Source organism: Phyllobates terribilis, unplaced genomic scaffold, assembly GCF_046119375.1.
Source record: "Phyllobates terribilis strain yellow unplaced genomic scaffold, ASM4611937v1 Scaffold_11__3_contigs__length_659146591, whole genome shotgun sequence".
In the NCBI taxonomy this organism is placed as follows: domain Eukaryota; kingdom Metazoa; phylum Chordata; class Amphibia; order Anura; family Dendrobatidae; genus Phyllobates; species Phyllobates terribilis.
In genome coordinates, this window is record NW_027362771.1 from 225,277,487 (window position 1) to 225,302,416 (window position 24,930).

General features: G+C 42.0%; 1 protein-coding gene across 1 annotated transcript in view; it reads right to left on the minus strand.

Moving 5' to 3' along the window:
* Positions 1-24,615, minus strand: part of WASL (WASP like actin nucleation promoting factor) — a 37,852-nt gene extending 13,237 nt beyond the window's left edge. The window contains exons 1-4 of the mRNA XM_073652077.1: positions 24,303-24,615; positions 2,676-2,810; positions 1,903-1,989; positions 999-1,095 (exon numbers count right to left, since the gene is read on the minus strand). Coding sequence (XP_073508178.1) covers positions 999-1,095; positions 1,903-1,989; positions 2,676-2,810; positions 24,303-24,413 — 430 coding nt within the window. The 5' untranslated portion in view covers positions 24,414-24,615. The remainder of the gene's footprint in view (positions 1-998; positions 1,096-1,902; positions 1,990-2,675; positions 2,811-24,302) is intronic.
* Positions 24,616-24,930: the final 315 nt, after the last annotated feature.

A 24,930-nucleotide genomic window follows, 5' to 3' on the forward strand; every position in this document is an offset into this window, starting at 1 on the left:
CTAAATACAGATATTCATCTATTCACTGCTAATAAAGCGTTGAATGTATCATATAGAAAGCAGTTTTAGATCTTGCCTGTTTAACAGATCAAGCAGATACGCAAAGTGATGAGTGCATTATATAGTGAACATACATTCAATAAGGGTGATCAAATGTATCAGATAACTGCTAATCAAATGAGTGCATCATATAGCTTATAATGAAAAGGAATGATCTCACCCATTTGGTAGATCCATAAAGGCAGAGTCGGAGTAGAAGAAGGGGATCTGATGCTGTCTATCCCTTACATCTGTCTGATCCTCAAACCCATTGACTCCTGTCCTAACAAGGACCATTCACAGATGACCCATTGGCTCCCAAAAGAAGGGTCCCAATTTATTTACTTAAAGATTCCTGGCACGTTTCCTCCGCTTAGGATTCATTAGGGGATTTGTTTCGTTTTAGAAAAATATATCAGTGTATTTAACCCAATTAAACAAAAAGAAGTCAAAAGCTGGTCACCCATGCCTGCACTCCATACTCTCATTTAGGTGTTTAATTGGGTTAAATACCTGGATCTATTTTTCATATATTAATTATATAGTTTAATCATAAAGGACTGGAGTACAATTTGCCACGAGGTGCACACGGAAGTGCAAATAGTTAGTTTGATAGACCCGATTCATTAAGGCGTATGCCTCTAATGACTCAGGAGAATATGACACCAGCACGTCTCATCAAGACTAGCGAACAACGCTTGCCTTGATGAATAGTGGCCTGTGTATGAAAAATAAAGCTGTCAAAATGACCCATAAACAATCCTGCTCTGACGCATGTCACAGACCACTACAAATGGGTGGCTGAACACTTCTCTCCCAACAAATTGCATCATGTAGTAAACTGCAATAAGGATATCAGCAGATGGCCTACAAATATACCATGTATGTATCCCTCATCATTCCAAACCAATACAAGGATTATCAATCAAGGATTAGCAATACAATGTTATCAATCATACCGGGTTTTTTAGGCCTCCTTGCAAGCAATTCAGCTATCGCTATCCGGAATCTTTTTGCTTCCTCTTCACTTGCAAAGTTTAGACCAATTTGACATGCCTGTAGCACAAAAATAAAAACAATTCATAAATGCAATGAGAGATCTTTCTGTCTCTTAACACTTTCCAGCCCAGGATGTATACACATATAATGTCACATTTATAGCTTACTTGTCATTAGCTTCCTACTACTCAAACTAGGACATGAATGAGAGCCTAACTGCACGATTGCAAGTGGGTATGCTTTATGCTGAAATGCTGCGGTGTTTTAGAGTAAACATACTTTGAAAAGCCAGCCAGGTACCATTGGGAGAGACCCAACTAGTCTGATGTGGTTCCTGGAAGCTGCTCCCCATCCCACTCACCATGACTGACAGGTCTCATGCTATGTACACACACAGGAACAGACCTAGCAAACAACTAAAGTGGGATGGGAAGAAACCAGCAGGGACCACATCAGAATAGTGATGCCTCTAATAGCCCCAAGCCGGCTTGCACAGTATGTTTACTCTGAGACGAGGCAGCATTTCAGCCTAAAACATACCTGGCTGCAATCACATAACGTATACAAAATACACAACCAAAATAAGAAGAGACCTTTTTTGTGACGTTATCCAATGTTACTGAATCCCTTCCACCTATTTTGCTTTGGGAAACGTCTCATTGAATTATGTCCAAAGTTTAGACCTTTCTAGATTTTTTTTGGGGGGGGAGGACCAGAAAACTATTTTCTTGCATGATGTAGAGCATGTTTGTAAGCGGTGGAGTCTTGTCAATCCTAAAACCTAGCAGTGATTCCACCATGGATGTAACACTGAAGTTGTTTGATATCTGTTACACAACACATGTATACAGTTTATTTACTTACATCACCAGCAAATGTGTGAAAATAGGATCTTGGGCTATTATATACAAAGTTATAATAAAGTTCTTGTTCATACAGTTGACGACCATCCTAAGGAAGAAAACAAAATGCAATTAAAAGCTGTCGTCTACACAACATTGGCTGTTATTTAATTCGTTTTACAGAAAGACAAAACAATTAAAAAAAAAACAAATTATAAAAAATTAACTGGAAAATGAGAGGAGATGAAAAATGCCAAAGTTTTGACGGAAGATACTTGGATTGGGTCGCTGTTACCAGTTAGTACAAGATTCAGAGTTGAACACCTTCCGCATATGTTTATTAACACCTTGCAGACATCCGCGGCACAAATCGGTGTATGGAGCGGGCTCACCTCATACCCGGCAAGTAATGGCTGAGTAACAGCCATGAGTATTTACAGCACGCCTGAGCCCGCTTGCTAGCCATTTCCTATACAGCTTTGCAGGCGCACTTCTGAAGCTGGCAGCATCCCGTCTGCCATTGGATGTTCTAATGGTTAATTCATGGAGTTCAAGTGGAGGTGTGGATGTTTTTCTCTAATATTGTATCACAAGTTACAGGTTACTGCCTCAGGGGAGTTTGTATTCTTCTCGGTCAACATTGCAGGATTACAGGTTAGATTTGATTTACCCCTATGTCTCTTTTAGTCGTATCCACAATGTAAACACTCACATGCTCCCAAAGAGAAGAGATCTTCTGCAGATACTTGTGTCTTATGTAGAAAAATGGATGCAAGACAAGTAACTGTGACTTACCTTTATATCATACACTCTAATGAAATATGATCTTTGTGGATTGTCCTTCACCAGGCATACTACTCCACAGCATTTCTTCACCCACATAGAATTACGGTCTGAGGCATATAGTTGAACAACAGCTGAATTAATGGTCTGTAGAAAGAGGTGGGGAATAAAATGGTTCAATTACAATCTGATAAAGTAGAAATCTAGTTATATTTTCTACGACCTCTGACAACACTTTTGTTTTTTTTCATTGACTCAATGCATCTAAAATGAAAAAAAAAAGAAGCAACAGGCTTTTTTTTACCTTCTTTAAGATTTCCTTCTATTTTGCTACTTTTGCAGCCACAGTAACAGAAACAAGTCCTGTGCGCACTTGTGCTCCACTACTGATACGCGACAGTAAAGGGAATCTAAAGAGGTGGGCTTGGACAAACACCTTCAGAAATAAGGTATTCGTGATTTTAACAGGCATTCCTGGGGCGAAGCTGATTATAATGCTGGCAGATATCCCCAATACTCCTTACTAGCCTTGCCCGTTAGCAAAAACTACAGGACGATTTGAAAGAAATTTGACTGCATGATTTAAGTCAGTTGCATAGTCCTGCATGGGAACTGTAGACCCAAAAACAGTAGAACATTTTTTAATTAAGATTTTGGCCGCATTAATCATGCTGGTCTTGATGAGGGGGCATGCTGGAGTCAGACGGTCCAAATTCATAAATTCATTAAGAGGCTCTTCGACATAAATCTTACTCCTGTCAGGGACTGTGGTAAGATTTGTGGCTTAAGGAATGAGGCTGATCATCATGAATTGTCGTGTGGGGATTGTCAAACCCCGTCTAATTTGTCAGGAGTTGGGCGAAAATGGCATGAGAGCACACAGTCTCAATTTTAGGACAGCCTCTAATTGCTTCAACATTTTGCAACTTTTCAAAGCTTTTAACGCCAGAATTTTTGCATAAAAACTATGATAAATAGGACCCATAATGCAAAGTTGCGTCTTTTTTATCTTCATTTTAGAGGAATTTGAACATTTAAAGAGCAAATTCATAAGGAAGTGATTTAAGCACAGATTATACCTGTATTTAAAAACAAAAAATCTAGGTTTTTATAAATCTACCAGGACAAAACTAATATTTTTTATTATATGCTATAGTACTAAAGTCAGGAAAGAATAAATACCACAAAAGTGTTCTTCTGTGGATATATGTAATTATTAACCACAGTTTACATTTACAGAGATAATGGACTATACACCTCAATGCACAGTCAACTTTAGTTCTGGATAAAGATGATTGGCAGTGCATTGTTTCCCATTTAGCATAATCGGTATGTAAACCATAGTTCTCTCTGCCTTAGGCCGGTTTCCCATGTCCGGATATTTCCGGTACCGGAAAAACCCGTACCGGAGATAGCTGTGCAGGTGTGCACCTGTGTGGCAGCCATGTGCCGCATCACGAGCACACGTACTGGCGTTTGGGAATCACCGGTACAGTTAGTGCTGTTCCCAGGTGCTGAACGCTGCCCTCATCATAGTCCCCTGTCGGCGTTGCGATCAGAACCAGCAGGGGACCATGATGAGGGTAGTAGTGACAGCTCCCACAGTGTCTACCTGAAAAAATAAGAATAAAATAAAAAAATCCATATACCTCACCTGTTTTAAGTGTCCCCCGCTGTAATACATGCGACCGCTCAGCAGAGGAGCCGGGGAAAATGACTCCTGCAGCGAGCGGGCCCCTGACCTCTGCTGCGCTCAGTTATTCTCCCCGGATCCTTGGTGTGAGCGGTCACATGGATTAGAGCGGGAGACGCTTAGGACAGGAGAGTATTTCGATTTTTTTATTTTCTTATTTTTACAGGTGGAGACACCGGGAGCAGAGTACAACTCTCATCATCATCCCTGCTGGTGCTGATCGCAGTGCCGGCAGGGGAATATGATGAGGGCAGCGTTCAGCACCCGACGCTTGGGAACAGCGCTAACTGTACCGGTGATTCCCAAGCGCCAGTACGTGTCACATGGATGTCATCCGTATGCAGTACGTGTTTACACGGACCCCTTTGACTTGAATGGGTCCATGTGATTCATGCTGCCAGCCAAAAACAGACATGTCTACGTGTGGATCACACTTACACACAGTCCGTTTAAACACACTGACATGTACACAGACCCCTTCAAATGAATAGGTCTACATGTGTCAGTGTCTCCAGTACGTGTGGAAACTATCACCACACATACCGGACACACTGATGTGTGAAAGAGCCCTTAGGGTGCATTTACATTGGACGACCTGTGGCCATTAAACAACTGCCAATTTGTTACATATAGCATTTGCCGATCGGCAGTCATTTAATAGCCGGTTTAAACAGGCTATTAACAGGTTTGTTATGTGCTCATAGAATATCATCAGCAGCACATGTCTGGTTTACACAGGGTGGGGAGCTGCTGAGAACAATGATTAAGACTGCTTTAAAAATCATCTTAAGAGAGCAATCACTGGAGAAGGACATAATTGTAGTAAGAAAAGAAGGAACAAGTCGAAGAGAAAGACCAGCAACTCGATGGCTTGATACCATCAAGATAACGGTACATCATACATATTAAATAAAATATATCTATTACATATATTTACCACAAAAAAAAAAAAAAGAAAAACTAATAAAACGGAGCTCAAGACACGGCTGATTTTTTTTCTAAGTTAAAGACGACCTGTCACCAAGTCAAAGTTTATTCCTACTGCTCTCGAAATTTTCTCTTTTTAATCCGCCATAAAGAGACACTACTTTTCATGGTGTTTACAAGCGGTGTGGCTAACGGGGTAATTACTGTGTGTAAAGTAGCCTAAAGACACGGCTACCGAGAATCCTGTGAATTTCACCCTCTTGGTTAAGACCATAAAAAGTAGCACAAAATTAAAAGACCCTCATCTCTGGAACTGGATGCAGATGAAAAAAAAATCTATATCTATATATGCAAAAACTGGGCACTTCTTGAATTAGTGTCAGGTCCTCTTTAAGAAGCGGGCATGCAAAGCAACAATTACAGGGAAGCAGTAAAGTGTAGGAAGCCTTTACATACTCTTCCCACTTCCACAACCGCATTGCACAAAGCCCACAGTGAACATACCAAGCGCCTGTCTTGATCAGTTTGCAGGATGCTTCAAATAAACAGTTCATTCATTATAACCTTTACAACATCCACACCAGCGCATTGCGAGCAAATGCCGAAAAGAAAAGTTCAGAACAATTCCAGCAAAACCAAAAAAATAAGTGGTGCAGTGTTCTGTAATCCCCACCCTACATCCAGCAACCATTGAAGTACAGAAAATGGGTTCATTTCTCAGAATTTCAGCTTTTCTACATAATACACAATGTTCTTGTCACACACCTGCTGAAAATATCAGGAAAACATGCATGTGACTACCATGAAAGAAAGTAGCAAGTGGCCATGACAGGAACCCCAATTGTAGCAGTCGCTTGCCCCTTTTGTATGCAATAGGTTGCAGCCATTTTAGAGAGCCTTGTGGGGGCATCATTGGTGAGCCCTAGCCTAAAGGCTTTGCCTGCATTGCTTTTTATCAGGGAGATCCCCTTGCGATTAGCTTATCCATGCACACTCCCACCATTTGCATGAGACATTACACTGAGCGCAAAGAAATTTAATGAAATTCAAATCCTAAATGTTGCATATTTGTTGCAGATTACCATACATTAACCAAATATTATATTAAAAAATGACCATAAAACTCACATTTCATGGCACTGCAGTGACAGCACTTCTGTCATCCCTACCAACATCTCTATGCCTAGTGGTGACATGTCATTAGTTCTACTGACAATCACAGGCTGCAGAATTCACATGATGACTTTTTGCTGTCAGGTATCCAGTCTGCATTACCAAGGAAGTGCCAAGGGGGCTAGTATAGTGTTTTGTTTTTTTAAAAATCAGGCGATCCACAAAAAAAAACCCTTCATGAATTGCTGCAGCAGCCTATTCCAGACTTGCTACAGAAATTGTACTATGTTCATACGTTGCTTTTTGCTGCTTTTTTTCTGCACCCAAAACCTGATCTCTTGGCAGTAAGGGTATGTGCACACGATGCAGAAATGAAGCAGAAAATTTCGGCATCATTTCTGCATCTCCCTGGCAGAAAAAACACATGCAGATTGTGCATGCGTTTTTCCTGCAGAATACATGCGGATTCACATGCGTTTCCGCATCGCATGCGGATTGACAAGCGCTTTCCAGGCGATTTTAGCATCACTTGGAAAGTGCTTGACGACTAGGTCACACTATATAAATCCATGCAAACAGCATAGATTTATATAGTGTGAGAAGAGAGTGTATATACTTGCCTCCGATGGCCCGCGCTGTCCTGCTCAATCCATTCTCCCTTGCCAGCAACTTTGAATTGAAAGACCTGCCGACGTCAGCGTCACGTGACCCGTTACATGACTCTGACGTCAGCGCAGGTCCTTCAACTCACTGCCAAGTGCCGGGAACCAAGCAGGAGCGGTGCGCAGGCCGACAGAAGGTAAGTATACATTTATTTTTTATTTTATTCTTTTTTTACAGCTTTTTTAATGGTACCTGGGTGCGGATGAGACTCTCCTCTCCTCCACACCCGGGTACCATCCGCACATTAGAACGCGGCAATAGCTCAAGTACAAATGCAGTCTTGCGGAATTGGCGCGTTCTAATGCAAGTCAATGGCGGTGAAAACGCTGCGTTTACGCAAAATTAATTGACATGCTGCTTTTTGAGCGCAGCGTTTACGCTGCGGAAAAATCCGCATCATGGGCACAGCACATGTGGATTTCAATTGGGGAACATTGCTGCCCTTCTACCATGCGTTTTTAATGCATTTCCGCAACTGCAAAAACGCCGCGGAAATGCATTAAAAACGCATCGTGTGAACTCAGCCTAAAAGAGCTTCAGTCAAAAAGCAGGTTTTTCTGGCTTTTTTGCTGCATTACTTTACGTTTTTTTTCAGGATCCTAAAGTTCAGCTTTGCTTCCACCATACAAGACTGAACAATGCAAGGTGTTAGGCCGCCAATGCAAGACATATGTGAAAAATATAACAGTTTTGGAAAAAAAAAGGGCAATTTGATCACATTATTTAGTGGAAAAAAAGGTTTTTGTCTGAAAAAACAGTTACTGTTCTGAACAAAAAAAAGTTCATACGAGTTCATGAAAAGCAGGGGGGGTGGTTCTACTGGTCAGGCATAGTTTACCTAAGATATTGGTAGGCCATTGAGATGGTCAGGCATGGTTTACTTTTCATATATCACTAATTTAATTAAATTGTACTAATACTAACAGCCCTGCTCATGTGAGGGCACATTTTGATCTAAAACTTAAACTTGGGAAGGCAAAGAAAAGAAAAAAAAAAAAAAAAAAATCACATACAAACGAGTTTCACATCCAGCTGTACACGCTTTTTTTCCACTAAAAACGATGCAAAAACTGATGGCAACATTTCTGAAATTCTGAAAGAATTGACAGGCTGTAGTTTTCAAAAAAAGCACCAGTTTTCCAATTCAGTCAACAAAAAAGCTTTAAAAAAGCAACAGAAACGCAACATGTGAACCTAGTCTTAGTATTAGTTGTTCAAACCTGCAAGTGACATTGGCAACACTTAGTTCACTAAGATTTTCTGTTTTAACAAAGTGGGGAAATCTGATCCCATGAAGTTGCTCCTCTAAGCATCATTTTTACATCTATCTATCTTTCTAATGTGTATATTAGAGGGTTTGCCCACACAATTTAAAGGTAGCAAAGCAGCCGAGTAAGAATATGACCAGAGAGGTTGTCTGTAAGTTAATAATTGTTTGCAGTCAGTAAATCTGGTTGTGCTTTTTGCATGTTAACTCTAAATGCTGCAAAAGGATCTAAATTCCAATCTCCTCTCCCTAAGGAAGAAAAAGACCAATATTTCCTGTTGTAAATGCTGACTGGCAAGTACATTCCTTCTGCCTTTATTGAAGCAATCAGTATTATTACACTAGGAAGATTACTTTGCTGTTCCTTATTTGTGCATTTGAGTAAAAAGGCAAAAGATTCTGGAATACTACAAACACAGAACCTGGCATGTCTCAGAAGCAGTTGGAAGCTATAGTGATGTGAACAAAAGCCATTTATCCTGACCAGCTACATCCTACGTCCACATGCCTGTCAGAAGCTGCCTCCATCGTAGCTGCCGTCATATTTGGCAGGAGAAATACTGTGTGCAAAGGTGTTCTCCCATAAAAATCACAAAACACCCTGGTAAAGAGCGATGGAAGTCATAAGTCAATGAAGCCTATCGAGCTGTTGGTGGCATGTGTTGAGGCTATTATTACATATGGAAAGCATATATCAAACAGCCTCACTCTGTAGATAATAATAATCTTTATTTTTATATAGCGCCGACATATTCCGCAGCGCTTTACATACATCATAGCACCATCTTTCCTCAATTTCAAAAGGCATTCTCCAATGGCACATACCGCCCTACTTCTTGGTAGCCCTGTGAATGTATCTTAGTATAGGAGTCCACCATCACACTACATAGGGCTTGATTTCTGCGTGCTGCCATGGAATGTATCGGTCAGCATTAAGAGCTGTAAAACATATGGTGGAATATGGTTTGCAAAGCTGCCCCATTTTTGTTAGAAGCACTTTGTCACTCCTCTTATTCATGAAGAATATGGATTTTAAAAGGTCTATAAGCAAAATCACCTGCCCCCAAAAACCTCCTTCTAAAGTCCACAGAAATGTGCATTTCTTCATAATATAATATAAATAAATATATATATATATATAAAATTTATTATATCAGCAGGGTTGCCCACCCCTAGATCTATGGCAAATCTGAAACAAGCCCACGGCCGAATAGAGGATGTTGTATACTTTTATAGCCCTGTCCATGTGCATCACACTGTATGTAGAACAATGCAACACATGTCAATGTGGCCCAAGTGCGTAAAAAACTATCAGGGTTTAACACTCGAGGACTTACGTAAGCCTAACATGATCCCACCTCCACAATGGTCCTGTTCATGGCATAACATAGGCATTGTTCTGAACGATCACTCATCAGGAGAGCACTTCTCCCCTGGCAAGCAGGACACCAGGAGGCTGAGTACCGGTATGCTCCTGAAGACAGAGCAGGGGACAAACCCTTTAATAGCAGGGAGTTATTTGTGCTTGTACATGTTATACACCCTCAATTCCCAACATTAAATATGACTTAACAGTTTTGATGTATAATTACCATACCCAATAACCTCCCTTGTATAGTTCGTGCCCCTCGCCCTTCTTATGGTGTCCATAATAACTGCCACAGTGGCATGGTGTGTGCTGCGCAAAGTCTAAAGCTTCCCCTCCTCTTCAGAATTGTAAAGTCAAATTTAATGTCTGGGTAGAAGATCGCTATAACGGAAAATACAGCGTTTCATTTTTGGACTGCTGTTACAAATCATTAGAAACTAAGACTTCACACCTGTTCTTATAAAGTATCTTTACAGTCTAATGACACATGCATTTTCTACATTGAGTGCCTCATTAGTATAATTTTGTATTTGACTAACACTTTGTAGTTGCGTTCTATGCGTTGCTTTTTATTTTTTGTCTACATGTTATTGACAATTTGGTATATTTCACTGAATAGTTTTTTTGGAGCATATATTACCTGTTCTTTGTTTAGCTTATGTTCGGCACATGAATGATTACTGTCTCAGCAACGTCAACTCAAAGTTGGTGCATTTGTCACATATAGTTATTGGCCTCGTGTTAATGACTTAAATGTTACAAAGATGAAGAATATTTTCTAGAAATATATTTTATGTGTTCTGTATTCTTTATGTAGCCATGGTATTTTATACTATTGACACCCTTTGTTTTCTTTGCTAGATTTATCTATTGTGGGAGTAGACCATTAGTAGCAGATCTTTGGTACACATACCATGTGGGTTTCAGCAGACTAGACATTACACATTTTAAATTGGTTTTCATATTGTCCAGACTTGCTTCGTTACTTTTGGAGTTCAAAAAAATTAAAAGATTATAATATACAGGGTGGTCGAAAAGTAGGTGGACAGAAAATAATAACATTTATTTTGATTTATATATAAAATTATATTTACTAACACAAGCATAACATTGACAATTACATTTTATTCTGAACAATAATACAAAAGCCCTTAAATTTTATCAACGCAGGTGCTCAAACCGTTTTCCATTACAATTTGCACAGCTTTGAAGTCGCCTCTTACGCTTCAACAAACTTTTTTGCACAAGTCTCTTTGGGTATTAATTTCCTGAAATGCATCTCTTATGTCATTTTTCAAAATCACTGACACTTTTTGGTTTCCGACTATAAACTTTGTCCTTGAGTACGCCCCAAAAGAAAAAATCCATTGGGGTCAAGTCTGGTGAACGTGCCGATCAATCAAGTGGGCCTCTTTATTAGGAAATGTTTCATCAAGATACTCGCGGACTACTCTTGAATAATGTGGAGGGGCCCCATCTTGTTGGAAATAAAGACCTTTTTTTTCCAAAGAGTCTGTGAGGAGTGAAAAGTGGAATCTGATTGGTTGCTAAGGGCAACTGAGCCAGTTTCACTTTACACCATGTTTGATAAATCTCCCCCTTCATAACCTTATTACACTTTCTGTCCACCTACTTTTGGACAACCCTGTATATATATTTATATTACACACATATGTGCTTCTCACAAAATTAGAACATCAAAAAGTTTATTTCAGCTCTTAAATTCAAAAAAGAAACTCATATATAGAGTTATTACAAACAGTGATCTACCGTATTTTCAGACTATAAGACACACCGGACCATAAGACGCACCTAGGTTTTAGAGGAGGAAAATAGTAAAAAAAAATATTTAAGAAAAAAGATGTGGTCATGATGCACTGTTATAGGGGAGGCAGTCTGCTGCTGACACTGATATTGGGGTAATGTCCCCCAATTCTGTTAATATCCTCCATCCTGGTATGCATGGCACCCCTTGAGCCCCCACTCTGGTATGCATGGCACCCCTCGACTCCCCCATCCTGGTATGCATGGCACCCCTCAATTCCCCCATCCTGGTATGCATGGCACCCCTTGATTCCCCCATCCTGGTATGCATGGCACCCCTTGATTCCCCCATCCTGGTATGCATGGCACCCCTTTATCCCCCATCCTGGTATGCTTGGCACCCCTTGAGCCTCCATCCAAAAAAGTGTGAGAGCACACACACTGTACCGCAGCGCGGCTCCTGCTGCCGCTCCGCGGTCGGTGTGCCTGCTATTAAAGACCATGGATATTCACTACAACCCATGGTAGTGGGTTGTAGTGAATATTCATGAGCTTTAATAGCAGGCACACCGACAGCAGCAGGAGCAGCGCTGCGGTACAGTGAGCCGGCTATTAAGGAAAATGAATATTCCCTGCTCCCCAGGGAATATTAATTTTTTTTTAGTAGCGGGCACAGTGCAGGCTGAAGCAGTCGGATGCTGCCTCCTGTGCCTCGCTGATCCCCTGCTGCTGCTCCCCCAGGCCTCATACCACGCAGAGCCACAGTATATACAGGGAGATAGTATTCGGACTATAAGACACACCCCTCACTTTCCTCCAAAATTTGAGGAAAAAAAATGTCTTATAGTCCAAAAAAATACGGTATTTTAAGTGTTTATTTCTGTTAATGTTGATGATTATGGCTTACAGCCAATGAAAACACAAAAGTCATTATCTCAGTAAATTAGAATAATTAACAAAAGACACCTGCAAAAGCTTCCTAAGCATTTAAAAAGGTCCCTTAGTCTGATTCAGTAGGCTCCACAATCATGGGGGAAGACTGCTGACTTGACAGATGTCCAGAAGGCAGTCACTGACACACTCCACAAGGAGGGTAAGCCACAAAAGGTCATTGCTAAAGAAGCTGGGTGTTCACAGAGTGCTGTATCCAAGCATATTATTGGAAAGTTGGGTGGAATGAAAAAGTGTGGTAGAAAAAGGTGCACAAGCAACCGGGATAACTGCAGCCTTGAAAGGATTGTTAAGAAAAGGCCATTCAAAAATTTGTGGGAGAGTCACAAGGAGTGGACTGCTGCTGTAGTCATTGCTTCAAGAGCCACCAAACACAGACGTATCCAGGACATGGGCTACAAGAGTCGCATTCCTTGTGTCAAGCCACTTATGACCAATAGATAACAACAGCTGGCATTATCAAGTATTCTAATTTACTGAGATAATGACTTTTGCGTTTTCATTGGCTGTAAGCCATAATCATCAACATTAACAGAAATAAACACTTGAAATAGATCACTCTGTTTGTAATGACTCTGTATAATACATGAGTTTCACTTTTTGTATTGAAGAACTGAAATGAAATTAACTTTTTGATGATATTCTAATTTTGTGAGAATCACCTGTATATATAAATATATACACATACATACATTTGTCGTCTGATAAGGAGTTACTCTGAAGAATAAGCTTGGACTTGTCTTGTCTGTAAATGGCACATATCCCCTACTGATCCTGTATTCCCGCACATTGTTCTGTGCACCAGGCTACAGATCAACAGGATGCATATTACAGGCCTCTGGGTATTCAATCATCTCAGTTAATGCTGTAAGGCTCCTTGCTGTTGGAAACTTGGCCAGGCTAGAAATGATCCCCAGCATATTTGTTTGCCATTCTGCAGCTATGACATATGCAAGTGCCTTGGAAATGGCCAACAATTCTCCAATGGAGGAGCAAAGTGCAACTTGTTATGCTGTAGGGTACAGAGGAAGAAGTAAAAATTCAGGTTTAACAAATGTAGTGCAACATTTCTAGGGATCAGATCAGTCTTTTACTGTTTGAGGGCCACTGTATGCCCTTTGTAAAACTAGGACATATAGTGGGTGAGTGGCTATAATGCCACAGTTTGCCCCTAATCCTTCAGTTAGTCACACCTAAATATTGACACTATTGGCTGCAAGCATATCACTGCAGCATGTGTAGTTGATGCCCCATCTCATGATGCAATGAGGAAGGAGGGGCAGCAGTGGTAGAAAGCTACCGAAACGGACGTTACCTACCTTCCAACCCTGCAGAAATATGATAACCTTGCTTGGGGTCCAATGCACCTAACTAAAGGTTAAAGGGAATCTGTCATTAAGTTTTTGCTACCCCATCTAAGAGCAGCATGATATAGGGGCAGAGACACTGATTCCAGTGATGTGTCACTTACTGGGTTTCTTGCTATAGTTTTGATAAAATCACTCTTTTCTTCTGCAAATCTACCCCACCCACACTGCTGATTTACAGCTTTTGTGTGTACACTGTGCATAGGCAGAAAGCTGTCAGTGTTGGGGGTGTGGTTATCATGAATATGGAGGAACACATGGCAGCAGGTTTGCTAGTCCTCTAGTGATAATCCCCTGTGATTTTATAAAAAACATAGCAAACAGCCCAGAAAATGACGTTGCTGGGATCCATCTTTCTGTCCCTACATTATCTTGCTCTCAGATTAGTTGGTAATAAACTGGTGACTGATTCCCTTTCATATTTGAGAACATTAGATACCAACTGGTTGTGTAGTATCCTGCAGAAGGCTAAGGTAGCTCATTCGCTTGAGTCACAGTTATGTGGCTAAACTTGTTTCTGTCCGGTATTATGAACAAGCCTTTCAGCAAAATCTATGTTAAATATGTAAAAATGTAGAAAATGTGTGTTGGTGTCCATATGGTTATTGCTAGAAGTAAAATACTGAAGTTTAGTTAGCTAGGCTCACAATGTGACTATACATTAGCTGGGGTGTCTTGCTAGCAGACACATGAACATGAGTAAAGTAAAAATTCTATTCACCTTTGTATGTTTATAAACTGTATTCTTTGCATACAGAATAGGTGGCAAAACAACAATTCACACTTCTATACAATCCTTAAAACAGTAATTTACACTACGCTGCATTATGCTTCTGTGATCAGTGTTGTTCACTACCTCCCTTGGGTTCTGGGTACTCGACATGGGATCCCTACTGAAATTTGCAGGCAGCCAGTCTCCTTTACACACAGCGCTGGTGAAGTGCCATCACAAGATACTCAGCCATGTGAAGCGCTAGGCCAGATGTGGAACTGCCAAACCTGTGATTGAAGGGAAATACCTGAAGATTGGGGAACCTGGGATAATACAGACATTTTCAGTTGTTTAAATTTGGGTAAAATAGTATCATTTTTTTTTTTAAGAGCCTAAAAACAGAGGATCAGTAGCATAAAGTATTCATATTTTATATCAACTTTAAATTGGCATTACAGATCTGGTCTGTAGTATGGGAGCAAAATACTAGTGAATAGGGAGACAACCATACACATTAGTCAATTGAATCATTCATCCAACATCTATGTGTGTGGTGACCCTAAAGGGGGTGAAAGGTAAACATATTGTAACTTAAGCAAAGGTAATGAATACCCCATGGGTCTCTGCAACCACAATGTACCGGAAGTGTAGGAGAAAGGACTTCACTACACAACTTACTAATTTACTTTACAACGTATGATCTTTTATATTGGGTGTTATTCTATTGTCATCGAACTTTCACTGTGTGGGGACTCCATCTAGTCATTTTTTCACCCAACAAAGGCCCCATACACGTTATATGGCTGTTGGCCTGTTTGGCCGATAGTCACCTCTCCCGACTCTGCCGGACACAAGAATGCCAAGCGTTAAAATTCAGCAGGCCGGATCCTTATTAACCTCCAACATATACGATGGTGGGAAAATGTCGGAAAGCCCCCATACACTTTAAATTGTAGTCCGAAATCGGCAGGTTTGGTGGATATTTAGTCTAATGTGTATGGGGGCCTTCAGTAAACAATGGATTTCTCCTACACCTACTCTTGGGCCATGCGGATATCACAATAGAGCTGGGTGATAACTGAATTTAATTTGATTAATTCACAATTTTAAAGAAAAAAAATGTTATTTTCAAAAGAATTGCAAAATAGTTATTAGCTCTGTCCTGTAGGCTGGGCTAATTGGGATGATATGCACAGCAATATTCTATGCTCACTTTCTGTAACAGCAAGTCTTAACATCCCTTGCATTTAGTGAGGGGGAATACTTGGACCCTTGTGTCTGAGGACAACGTACATTACGTAGTAGGGTCTCCCTGCTCATAATGTGACTCCTACAGATCACTGAGCTGTCATCCTGTAAGATGGTATCTATAATATAACGGGGGATGCGTCCCTCTGTCTGAAGCCTCGATAGACTGCGCATGCGTGACGCGCAGTCTGGCTCCAGACAAAAGCAGGCATCCAGCCGTTACAGGTAAGAGGAGTGTATGGCACCAGAGATCACGGTATGCGCAGGCACTGAACGCATACCACGATCTCCTGCGCCATACTTGCATACTTACCTGACCGGGAAGAGCGTTGCCGCGGCGCCTCTCTTCGCCAGAGACCGGGGCAGGAGTGTGTTTTTGGATCGGCGCATGCGCATAGCGCTATCCGGCGCCATTTTACTGAAGACACATTTACAGTGTCTTCAGCAAAATGGCGCCGAACAGCCCTGTGCTCCAGCGCCGCACTCCTCCCCCGGCAGAACAGGACGCAGCAGCGCTGGAGTACAGAGAAGAAAGGCGAGTATAACTGTTTATTTTCTTTTTGTATGTGTGTACAGTGTGAAAGTGATGAGGGCGCCACGCATACCAGGATTGGGGAGGGGGACCACGCATACCAGGATTGGGGGGGGGGGGGATGAGGGGTACCACGCATACCAGGATTGGGAGTATGGGGTGCTATGCATACCAGGATAGGATGGTGGGGACAGGATGGGGGCAGCACAAATACCAGGAGGGGGGCAGCACATACCAGCATGGGAGACCATATACCAATAAAAATGCTCGCCACCCGGGCGTAGAACGGGTTCAATAGCTAGTACAACATAATCAAGTGACACTCGTGTCAAGGCAGGCACGTGAGACAGCACTGACAACTTGGGCTGTCAAATAGTAGCAATGTAAAGATCAGATGACGAGACAAAGAATTAAACACCCCTTTTCTGTTCCATCGCTGTCAATCCCTCAGGACAATTCGTTTTTCCTTTTCCTCTGTGAGTGGTGTTTGCAACTAGGTTCATACCCCACCCTCACCCCATTCGGAATCAAAACCCTCTGCCCGAGACTTGCCAATATTACTGGGCTTCAATTCTCTAAACCTCTTTATGCAAATTTCCATCTGCACTTTTCTCTTTGTGACATACATACAGATATCTTGAACTTGGGAGGACGTAAGACTTAAGGCACACAACCTTGACAGGCTTGTTCCAAGGAGTTTTCCGTTTCCCAAGGCGCCGCTTGGTGTAAAAAATAAAAAAATACCTATTCTTAACTTACCCTCCCCAGGTCCAGCACTGTGTTCCCTCCTGCTGACCTGGTCATCTTATTCGTCTGCAGCGATGGCTATGTAGACAGCACGAGTTGCTGAGCTCAGTGATTAGCTGCAGCGCTGTTACAGTGACGTCAGTGCTGCAGATAAACGACAGATGTCGCAGCAGTGGTGGAGGAACAGTGTTGGACCCTGGATCCTAAGTAATTATCAGTTTGTTTGTTTTTTGGTTTTTATTCTTTACACTGAACTATGCCTGTGACAATAGTTTACTGAAATTGGAAAAGGCCTTTAAGCTGCGAAAAAGCATTATGGGAAGCAATACAGCAGGCGAGAAGCTCTAAGCAGAGACAGTATGTATACAGCATCATATAGCTATTTTTCTACAATGGTAAACTATATGTGCCATCCTGCTGTATAACTATACAGTGGGATATAGAATTGGCCTCAATTTGGTTTTATATTTCAGGAGATTTCCAGGTGCATACATCAAACCAAAAGCAATTATCAGAATGTGAACTGACCACGAGGCAGTGATACTTACATTGGTGAAGGGGATCTAAGGGGTACACATCTCTCCTTGTGGAGAGTGACAAGCCAAGCCTGGCATGTCAGAGTGAGGAGACTTATAAGATTTGATAGCTCCCCTGGGAAATGTAGTATTTCTCTTCAGAGAGAAAGAGGACTAGAACTCTATGGTGTTTCAGAGAAAAACAGTTTAACAGCTGCCAAGGACCGAGGTGTACAGGAGAATAGTCAGACAGTCGGGTTCCCCAGCAACTTCTCCCTGCATGCTCCCCTTGAGTGATAGGTCTGCCCGGTGACATGCCACTCCAGGGCACTGGGCAGGAAGAAGCCACCTGTTCAACTAGTTTCCCATGCGGCTCAGTCTCCTGGGCATGCATCAGCAGTCAGATTCCCTTGAAGGGAGTGAAGTATGCCTGCTACAATATAGGAGACTGCGCACACTCTGGATCTAGAGACAACAGAGGTTACAGGCAATAATTAATTGAGCCAAGTGACTTCTATAGTGCTCTGCAGCAGAATTCTTAAAGTGTGTGGTTATTCTGCAAGGAAAGCTAAAAGGATTCAATTTGCACTACCCATTGTTTTCAATGTTATGCCTACTAACACTGACCATAACCTGCATTTACACTGAAAGATAATCGTGTGCAAACGTTGAGCATAAACAGGCTGCCACTCACGCTGTGATTGAGCAAAAATACTGGTTCATCGGGTGGGATGATATCTTGTGCAAGGCAAAAGATCATTGATCTCGGTGGTGAGTCACCCTGTGAAAACAGGACTCTTGATGCCAAAAACCATGGCAGCCTATGCGCATTGGATGATCTATTAGAGATCACTGTGCACATTGTTTACACAGGCAGTTCAATGTAAACTGTTTCTAAAGCAGTAGCAACCCTCCACACAGAACAAAGAAAAGGGAGGCCACTGAACACCAATGTGACAGACTACCCTAATATGAACTGCTGCATACTTGATTTCTACCTATCAACAATGTACAGATAAATGACAAAACATTGAACTGTGCCGAGGGTTGCTTCTACCATATATTCATCCCTTTCCTTCTGGGCACAAACCTTCGATTATTCTTTTTAGTGCGGACCCTTACTCACTGCTCTATTTATAAAGCAACCATCGATCGATAAAGGTTTACTGATAGGTGGTTGTATTGCGCTGCCAGTCAGTCCGTATAAATGGACCCTGGTATGAAACTTGCTTTGGATTTGTAGAATGTAAAATTTATGGAAGTAACACAGGCAACTATGCTATAAATGACATTTTTGGCATGTAATTCCCATATGTAAAATCAATGGCATCCCATTAGAAAAAAAATGGTATTTTCACTTTAAGCCATGTCCCAAGATTTCAAGAACTAATGCTACCTGTTTATTGTAAGATATGTTTATTTATGTACAACCTCCTAATAAAGGCCTTATGACAAGGTTTTCCTGCCAAGTCTACATGAGCAAGTGCAAATACAGTCACATGTTCAATCACACCATTGTGCAGGACTGCTTACATAAATGACAGCAAGTGTCACTGTGAACGTTATGCGCCAAACCATGATGGGGTCCAGCATCTATTTTAGTGTGGCTGTGCCTGGACTCCTTCATCCGTGTGGTTGTGCCTGGTACTGCACACAGGCAAACAATGAAGAGGCTGCAGCACTTGTTCAGCTTATTGGGAGGTAAGGCAGGCACAAAGCAAGGAGTGCATTGAAATAATAATGTAACTTATTCTCACTTGCTTATTTCCCAGCCTTTTTCATGCCGCCGATATTTGTGAACTGTAACCGCAAGTGAGCAACTACGACAGCTAATCTCAGGCCGCAGTGGTCATATGCCACCCATATTACCTTCACCGTGTAGCCAGGGATTGGCTGCAGCAGTCACATGGGCACACGGGGGGGGGGGGGGTCGCTGGCGCTAAGGAGGCAGGAAATTAGAGACTATAAATTTCATTATTTTAATATATTCTCAGCTTTCTGAACACAACAAATCTGGACAGTTAAACCTCTTAAAATCTCCCCTCTCATAACAGTAGGAACTGGCTGTTTGTCGCTTTTATTCCACTTCTGAAACGGAAGTGGTGTTCTGAACTGCTGCCCCCACATGCTTTCATAAAGACAGGGATAAAGGTGAACAGAAGGCTCTGACTCTGGTTGGAGGGAATCTATGGGGGTCACTCAAACTGCCATTTTAGCCCCTCATTGGAATCTTAAAGATGTATTTATTGAAAGTATCATATTGACACACTAAAGGGAGTATGTCAAAACTTTTACCACCGCCCCACTCAAACTGTTAACATTAATGTGAAGCCCTTTAAAAGATAAGCCAGTCGATCCCTTTATGATCCCAATGTACACGGTGGCGTGACGATGCACTTCCAGCTCCTTCGCTGCATGCTACATTCCATGCCTAGCACCACTCTCCCCTGGCTGATCATTGGATCTGGTATACAGACTATGTATGACCTGTCGATCAGCCATGAGATAGTGGCAGTAGGCAAGGAACGTAAAGTGAGTCTAAGGAGCTGGAAGTGCATCATCATGAGCTTCCCAATACACATATTCAAATGTTTGTTCTGTTATAGGTACCCTTTAAGGTCAGCTATACACCTTAAATAGCTGTTAGATGAACATCAGTAGTGTTGAGCGAGTATGTTCTGACCGAGTATGCTCGAGCCGAGCTCCGAGTAGTTACAGCTGCTCGGTGATATGGTTGAATCGCTCCCGTGTGCATGATTTGCAACTGTTTGACAGCTTTATTACATGTGAGGAATGTGTAAGAAATAGACATTCCTCACATGTAGTAAAACTGTCAAACAGTCGCAAATCATGCACACGGGAGTGATTCAACCATATCACCGAGCAGCTGTAAATACTCGGAGCTCGGCCCGCGCATACTCACCGAAAGGGTTAACAGAACATACTCGCTCAACACTAAACATCAGCGCTTCCTTCTGAAAAACATTTAGGGGCCTCATACACAGTAGACCGCTGATAGCTGAATGAAACACAGGCACTTGCTCGGCTGAGCACTCCTGTTCAGAAGAAGTTCTGCCCAATTCCCCTGGTGGCAGCTTAACTCACCAAAAGGTAAAAACAAAACAAAAAAAAAAAACGGCACCCTGAAATCGTATTTGCCAAATCCGTACCTCCCCTGGAATCATCTGTAGGGTGAAGAGTCGGAAGGCCGATATACACTTTAGACTGTTGGCCAAGCCCACCGATATTTGCATGTTCAGAAAACGTTAGTCTCTAAAGTGCATGGGGGTCTTTAGGCTGGCTAAACACAGGACAGATCTGTTGGCACCACCTCCCTTATATACAAGAGAGCGTAGCTGAGTGCTCATGTCTTTTTAGTGAGCAGAGAGGAGAAAGTCACTGTCAGACTCTTCTGGCAGTCACTTATCTCTCTTGGGAACAAAATGTATGGGCAATGAAATTCATGCTGCCCACTCCTTTATATCATGTCAGGTGAGGCCTTCAGTTGTCACCATTGTGTATGGGGCCTTTAAAAATAGATTGTTTATATGTTCTCAATAGGAATACAGGAATAAAGATTCTTTCACACGGTATTACTGTGTCCATGGGAGCTTTTCCTGAAGAATACCTTTTATAAATTTCACTGTATACAGTAACATGCAGCCCACAGGCTCCAATATAATACACAAAAGACAAAATACGTAATACATAAACGTATTTTGAGTTAAAGGGATAATTACCACCCAGAGACATGTAATGACTGACAGTCCACTCTCCTGATCTACATGTCTCACACTAGCAACTTCTACCTTTTATTTAAAACAAGCTCTGGAGGCAGGTTCTTACTCAGAACAGTATCCGGCCCATAGTCCTGAACAGCTCAATTTACATATAAGAAAAAGGTGGATTACTCTGGAGTAAGACATCAGATCACAGGGTATCATTTTATTCAGCTTCCTATGACCTACATGCCATAAAGACAGCTTACAAGGGTTAACCCTGCAGACAGACTCTCTTAAACTATTTTTAGTGAAAAGAACAAGGAGTCCAGGAAATAATTATATGGCCACCAGAGAGCCCTGATCACAACATCAAGTGTGTCCGGAAATACATGAAGAGACAGAAGGATTTGCATGAGCCTACATCCACAGAAGATCTGTGGTTAGTTCTCCAAGATGTTTGGAACAACATCCCTGCTGGATTCCTTCAAAAACTGTGTGCAAGTATACATAGAAGAACTGATGCTTTCATGCTGACTTGAAGGGCGGTCACACCAAATATTGATTTGATTTCGCTTTTGTTAACTTTGAATTTTGTTAGCTGATGAAAATTAAAATGTTTTTGAAAGCATTCTTTATTTGGAGCATTTTTTCCACATCCACCTAAAGCTTTTTGGACAGTATACATTCTACAATACATTATCTTATATGTCCCATGTTACTGATGTGCATTGCAATCTGTATCCCATGGCATGTGAATGAGTGATAAGCAATCACATCTACAACTGAAAATTTCCATTTACAAAAAAAACTGCTATAGTATCTGGCATACTACTTATTCCCATGGATTCGGCATGCAAAAGACGGCACATACGTCTGATACGGATTAGCCCCACTGTCAGAAATCCAAGTGATTTCTGCAATATGAAAATCCCAGAGAACATACCCGAAGGAAGGCAGAATTATTTTTCGGGTGCAGGACTGAAGCGAAGAAACCACATGCTGATACACGTTACAGTAATGCTGAACTGCCCTTACCAGATCATGTTCACACTGCACGTATATACCAGACATCCGATATACAATGTTCAATACAAGACATGAAGTCGGATTTCACTTTGTTTTTAAGGATATTTTTAGCTCATGTTAGGAGTTTTTAGGATCTCTTTTCCATTTTATTTACAACATTTTAACTAGACAAGAGAAACTTATTTATGACATAGTATCACTGATACATTGAGGAGAATCATCTCGGAGGCAGTTATGTAATTGGTATCAGTGATTCATAGCACGGTCTGAGCAGTCACACTTTCTTTATTCCTAAATATCTTGAGCAATTCGTTCTACCTCACCCTATAATTCGGCTTCTAATTTGCCAAATGACATAAGACAAGAAGCAATAATTATTTCTAAATTTGGGATTTCTCATTGGGGTGCCTGGGCTCCATGTGCAGATGAATGAGAAGCTGCAGGGAAATCAAAGTCCCTAGTTGCTCTCCTGTCACTGCCATTTAGACCACCCGCATTGTGTCAATGACTGGCATAATGTTTTCTGCCCTAGTATTAAACACACGTGCTGTAAACTAATCTGCAGGAAAAATGCAGAACATTACCTTCATTGCCAATTCTGTACACACTGGCCCAAAATTAGAGGGAAATGATGAATCGATAAATTTACTCTTAATTTGATCTATTAAAGCACCACTCCTGAGTTTTGTTTTTATTATTACAGCACTGGAGTGATGCCACTAATGTAAGGTCCCTGACCCAAGTACTATAGTTATCAGCTGCTGCCTACATCTGTTATTGGCACCACTCCGGTTCAGCACTGCCATCTTGTGACTGAGTAGAAGTCAGAGGTAACGGTCACAAGCTATGACACTTTGGCCACGGCCCCACTATCAGTATTTTTTCCTCAGGAGTGGGAGCCAAAACCAGGAGTGGGTGATAAATGCCGAATTGGTGACTTGTTTCTATTATACCTTTTCTATGATTGTTCCTCACCTGGTTTTAATACAAACAAGTCACCAATTCGACATTTATCACCCACTCCTGGTTTTGACTCCCACTCCTGAGAAAAAATACTGACTGAATACTGATAGTGGGGCTGTGGCCTTACACTGAGTAATGACTTCCGGATCACCCCGCAAACACTGGAACAATCTGTCAGGTCACCACCCGCAAAAAACAACCGGAGTGGCGCCAATAGCGGCTGCTAAGTATAAGACAAGTGGGGCAGGGAACTTAGAATAGTGGCACCACTCCAGCGCTTAAATAAAAAAAAAAGCAGGAGTGGTGCTTTAAAAGAAAATGTCTATGTGACAGCGCGGACAGCAATTTGTCAACATGACCCTTGGAGCATTGTGGCTGGTGACATCATGGCAGCAGATCTACCTGCTCCAGATACAGACAAGTGATTCCCAGTACAAGCAGGAAGCCAGGGGAAGAAAAGCTCAAGTCACTTCTAAGAAGCTCTGTGTCTTCAGAAGTTACAGGAAGCACCCTACCTGAAATATGTGCAAGAAAGGAGGGGGGGAAGCCTTGGATTACTTGCAGTATATCTCCCTATGGGAGGGCCAATACCGCATGTCTCTCCACAAAGTAACGCAGGCACGTGCAGAAATAAAATGTACAGTGGGTACGACGCTGTGTGTGTGTGTGTGTGTGTGTGTGTGTGTGTGTGTGTGTGTGTGTGTGTGTGTGTGTGTGTGTGTGTAATAAAATATTATATATATATATATATATATATATATATATATATACACACACACACACACATACATACACACAAATAAACACATTCTGCCCACACACATATTATATGTATGTATATATATATATATATATATATATATATATATATATATATATATATATATATATATATATATATATATACACCCCGAGGTTATGTATATATACATACTAAATGAAATACATAAATACACAGATGCATGCAATGCTATATATACATACACACAGGATGCTGGGCACGTCCACCCTCCCCAGGCCCGGTCCCAGCCGTTCCCAGCACTAGGCCCGCTGCACTCACCACACACTTCTTGCCCAGGTAGCCGTACAGAGTGTCATTCTCCTGCGTAGTGAGCAGGATGGAGCCGCTGTTGGTGACCCGCTTGCTCTGCCGGTTGTTGTTGTTGCTCATGTCTCCTGTCAGTGTCTCCCTGCGGACGGCAGCTCTACCCCAGTGCTAAGTAGTGAATCAGGGCCGCTCCATGTCCCGGGCGCTTGTCGTCGTGTTGTGGGAGGATCTGCTGCTGCCGCTTCCTCCCTAGCTGGCGGTGCAGGCCGGCGCTGGAACTCTGGTGGGCGTGGCTAGAACACGTACGCGCTCCCGACTACAGTGAACGCGCAGAGACTTGATGTGCGGCCGCCAGGATAGTGCGTGCGCGCCACAGATATCAACCATGGGTAGCAGCACGGCTGAGTGGTGCGCGGCTGCCTTCAGCTGGCGGAGAGGCCCCTGTACTGCAAGCAGTCATTACAAGCCTGCGTCACAAAAACGCGAAGCTGTGTTCTGCTTAGTGCCTTCTCCGGCTTCCGTAGTCACCTGATTCTGTCACTTCTGCAGTAGCTTTCTGGCAGTCAGAGCTCTGGGGCGGGTCACCTGTCAGCTTATAGACTCAGTGATAGGAGATGGCCTTCCACAGCCCTTATTAAAG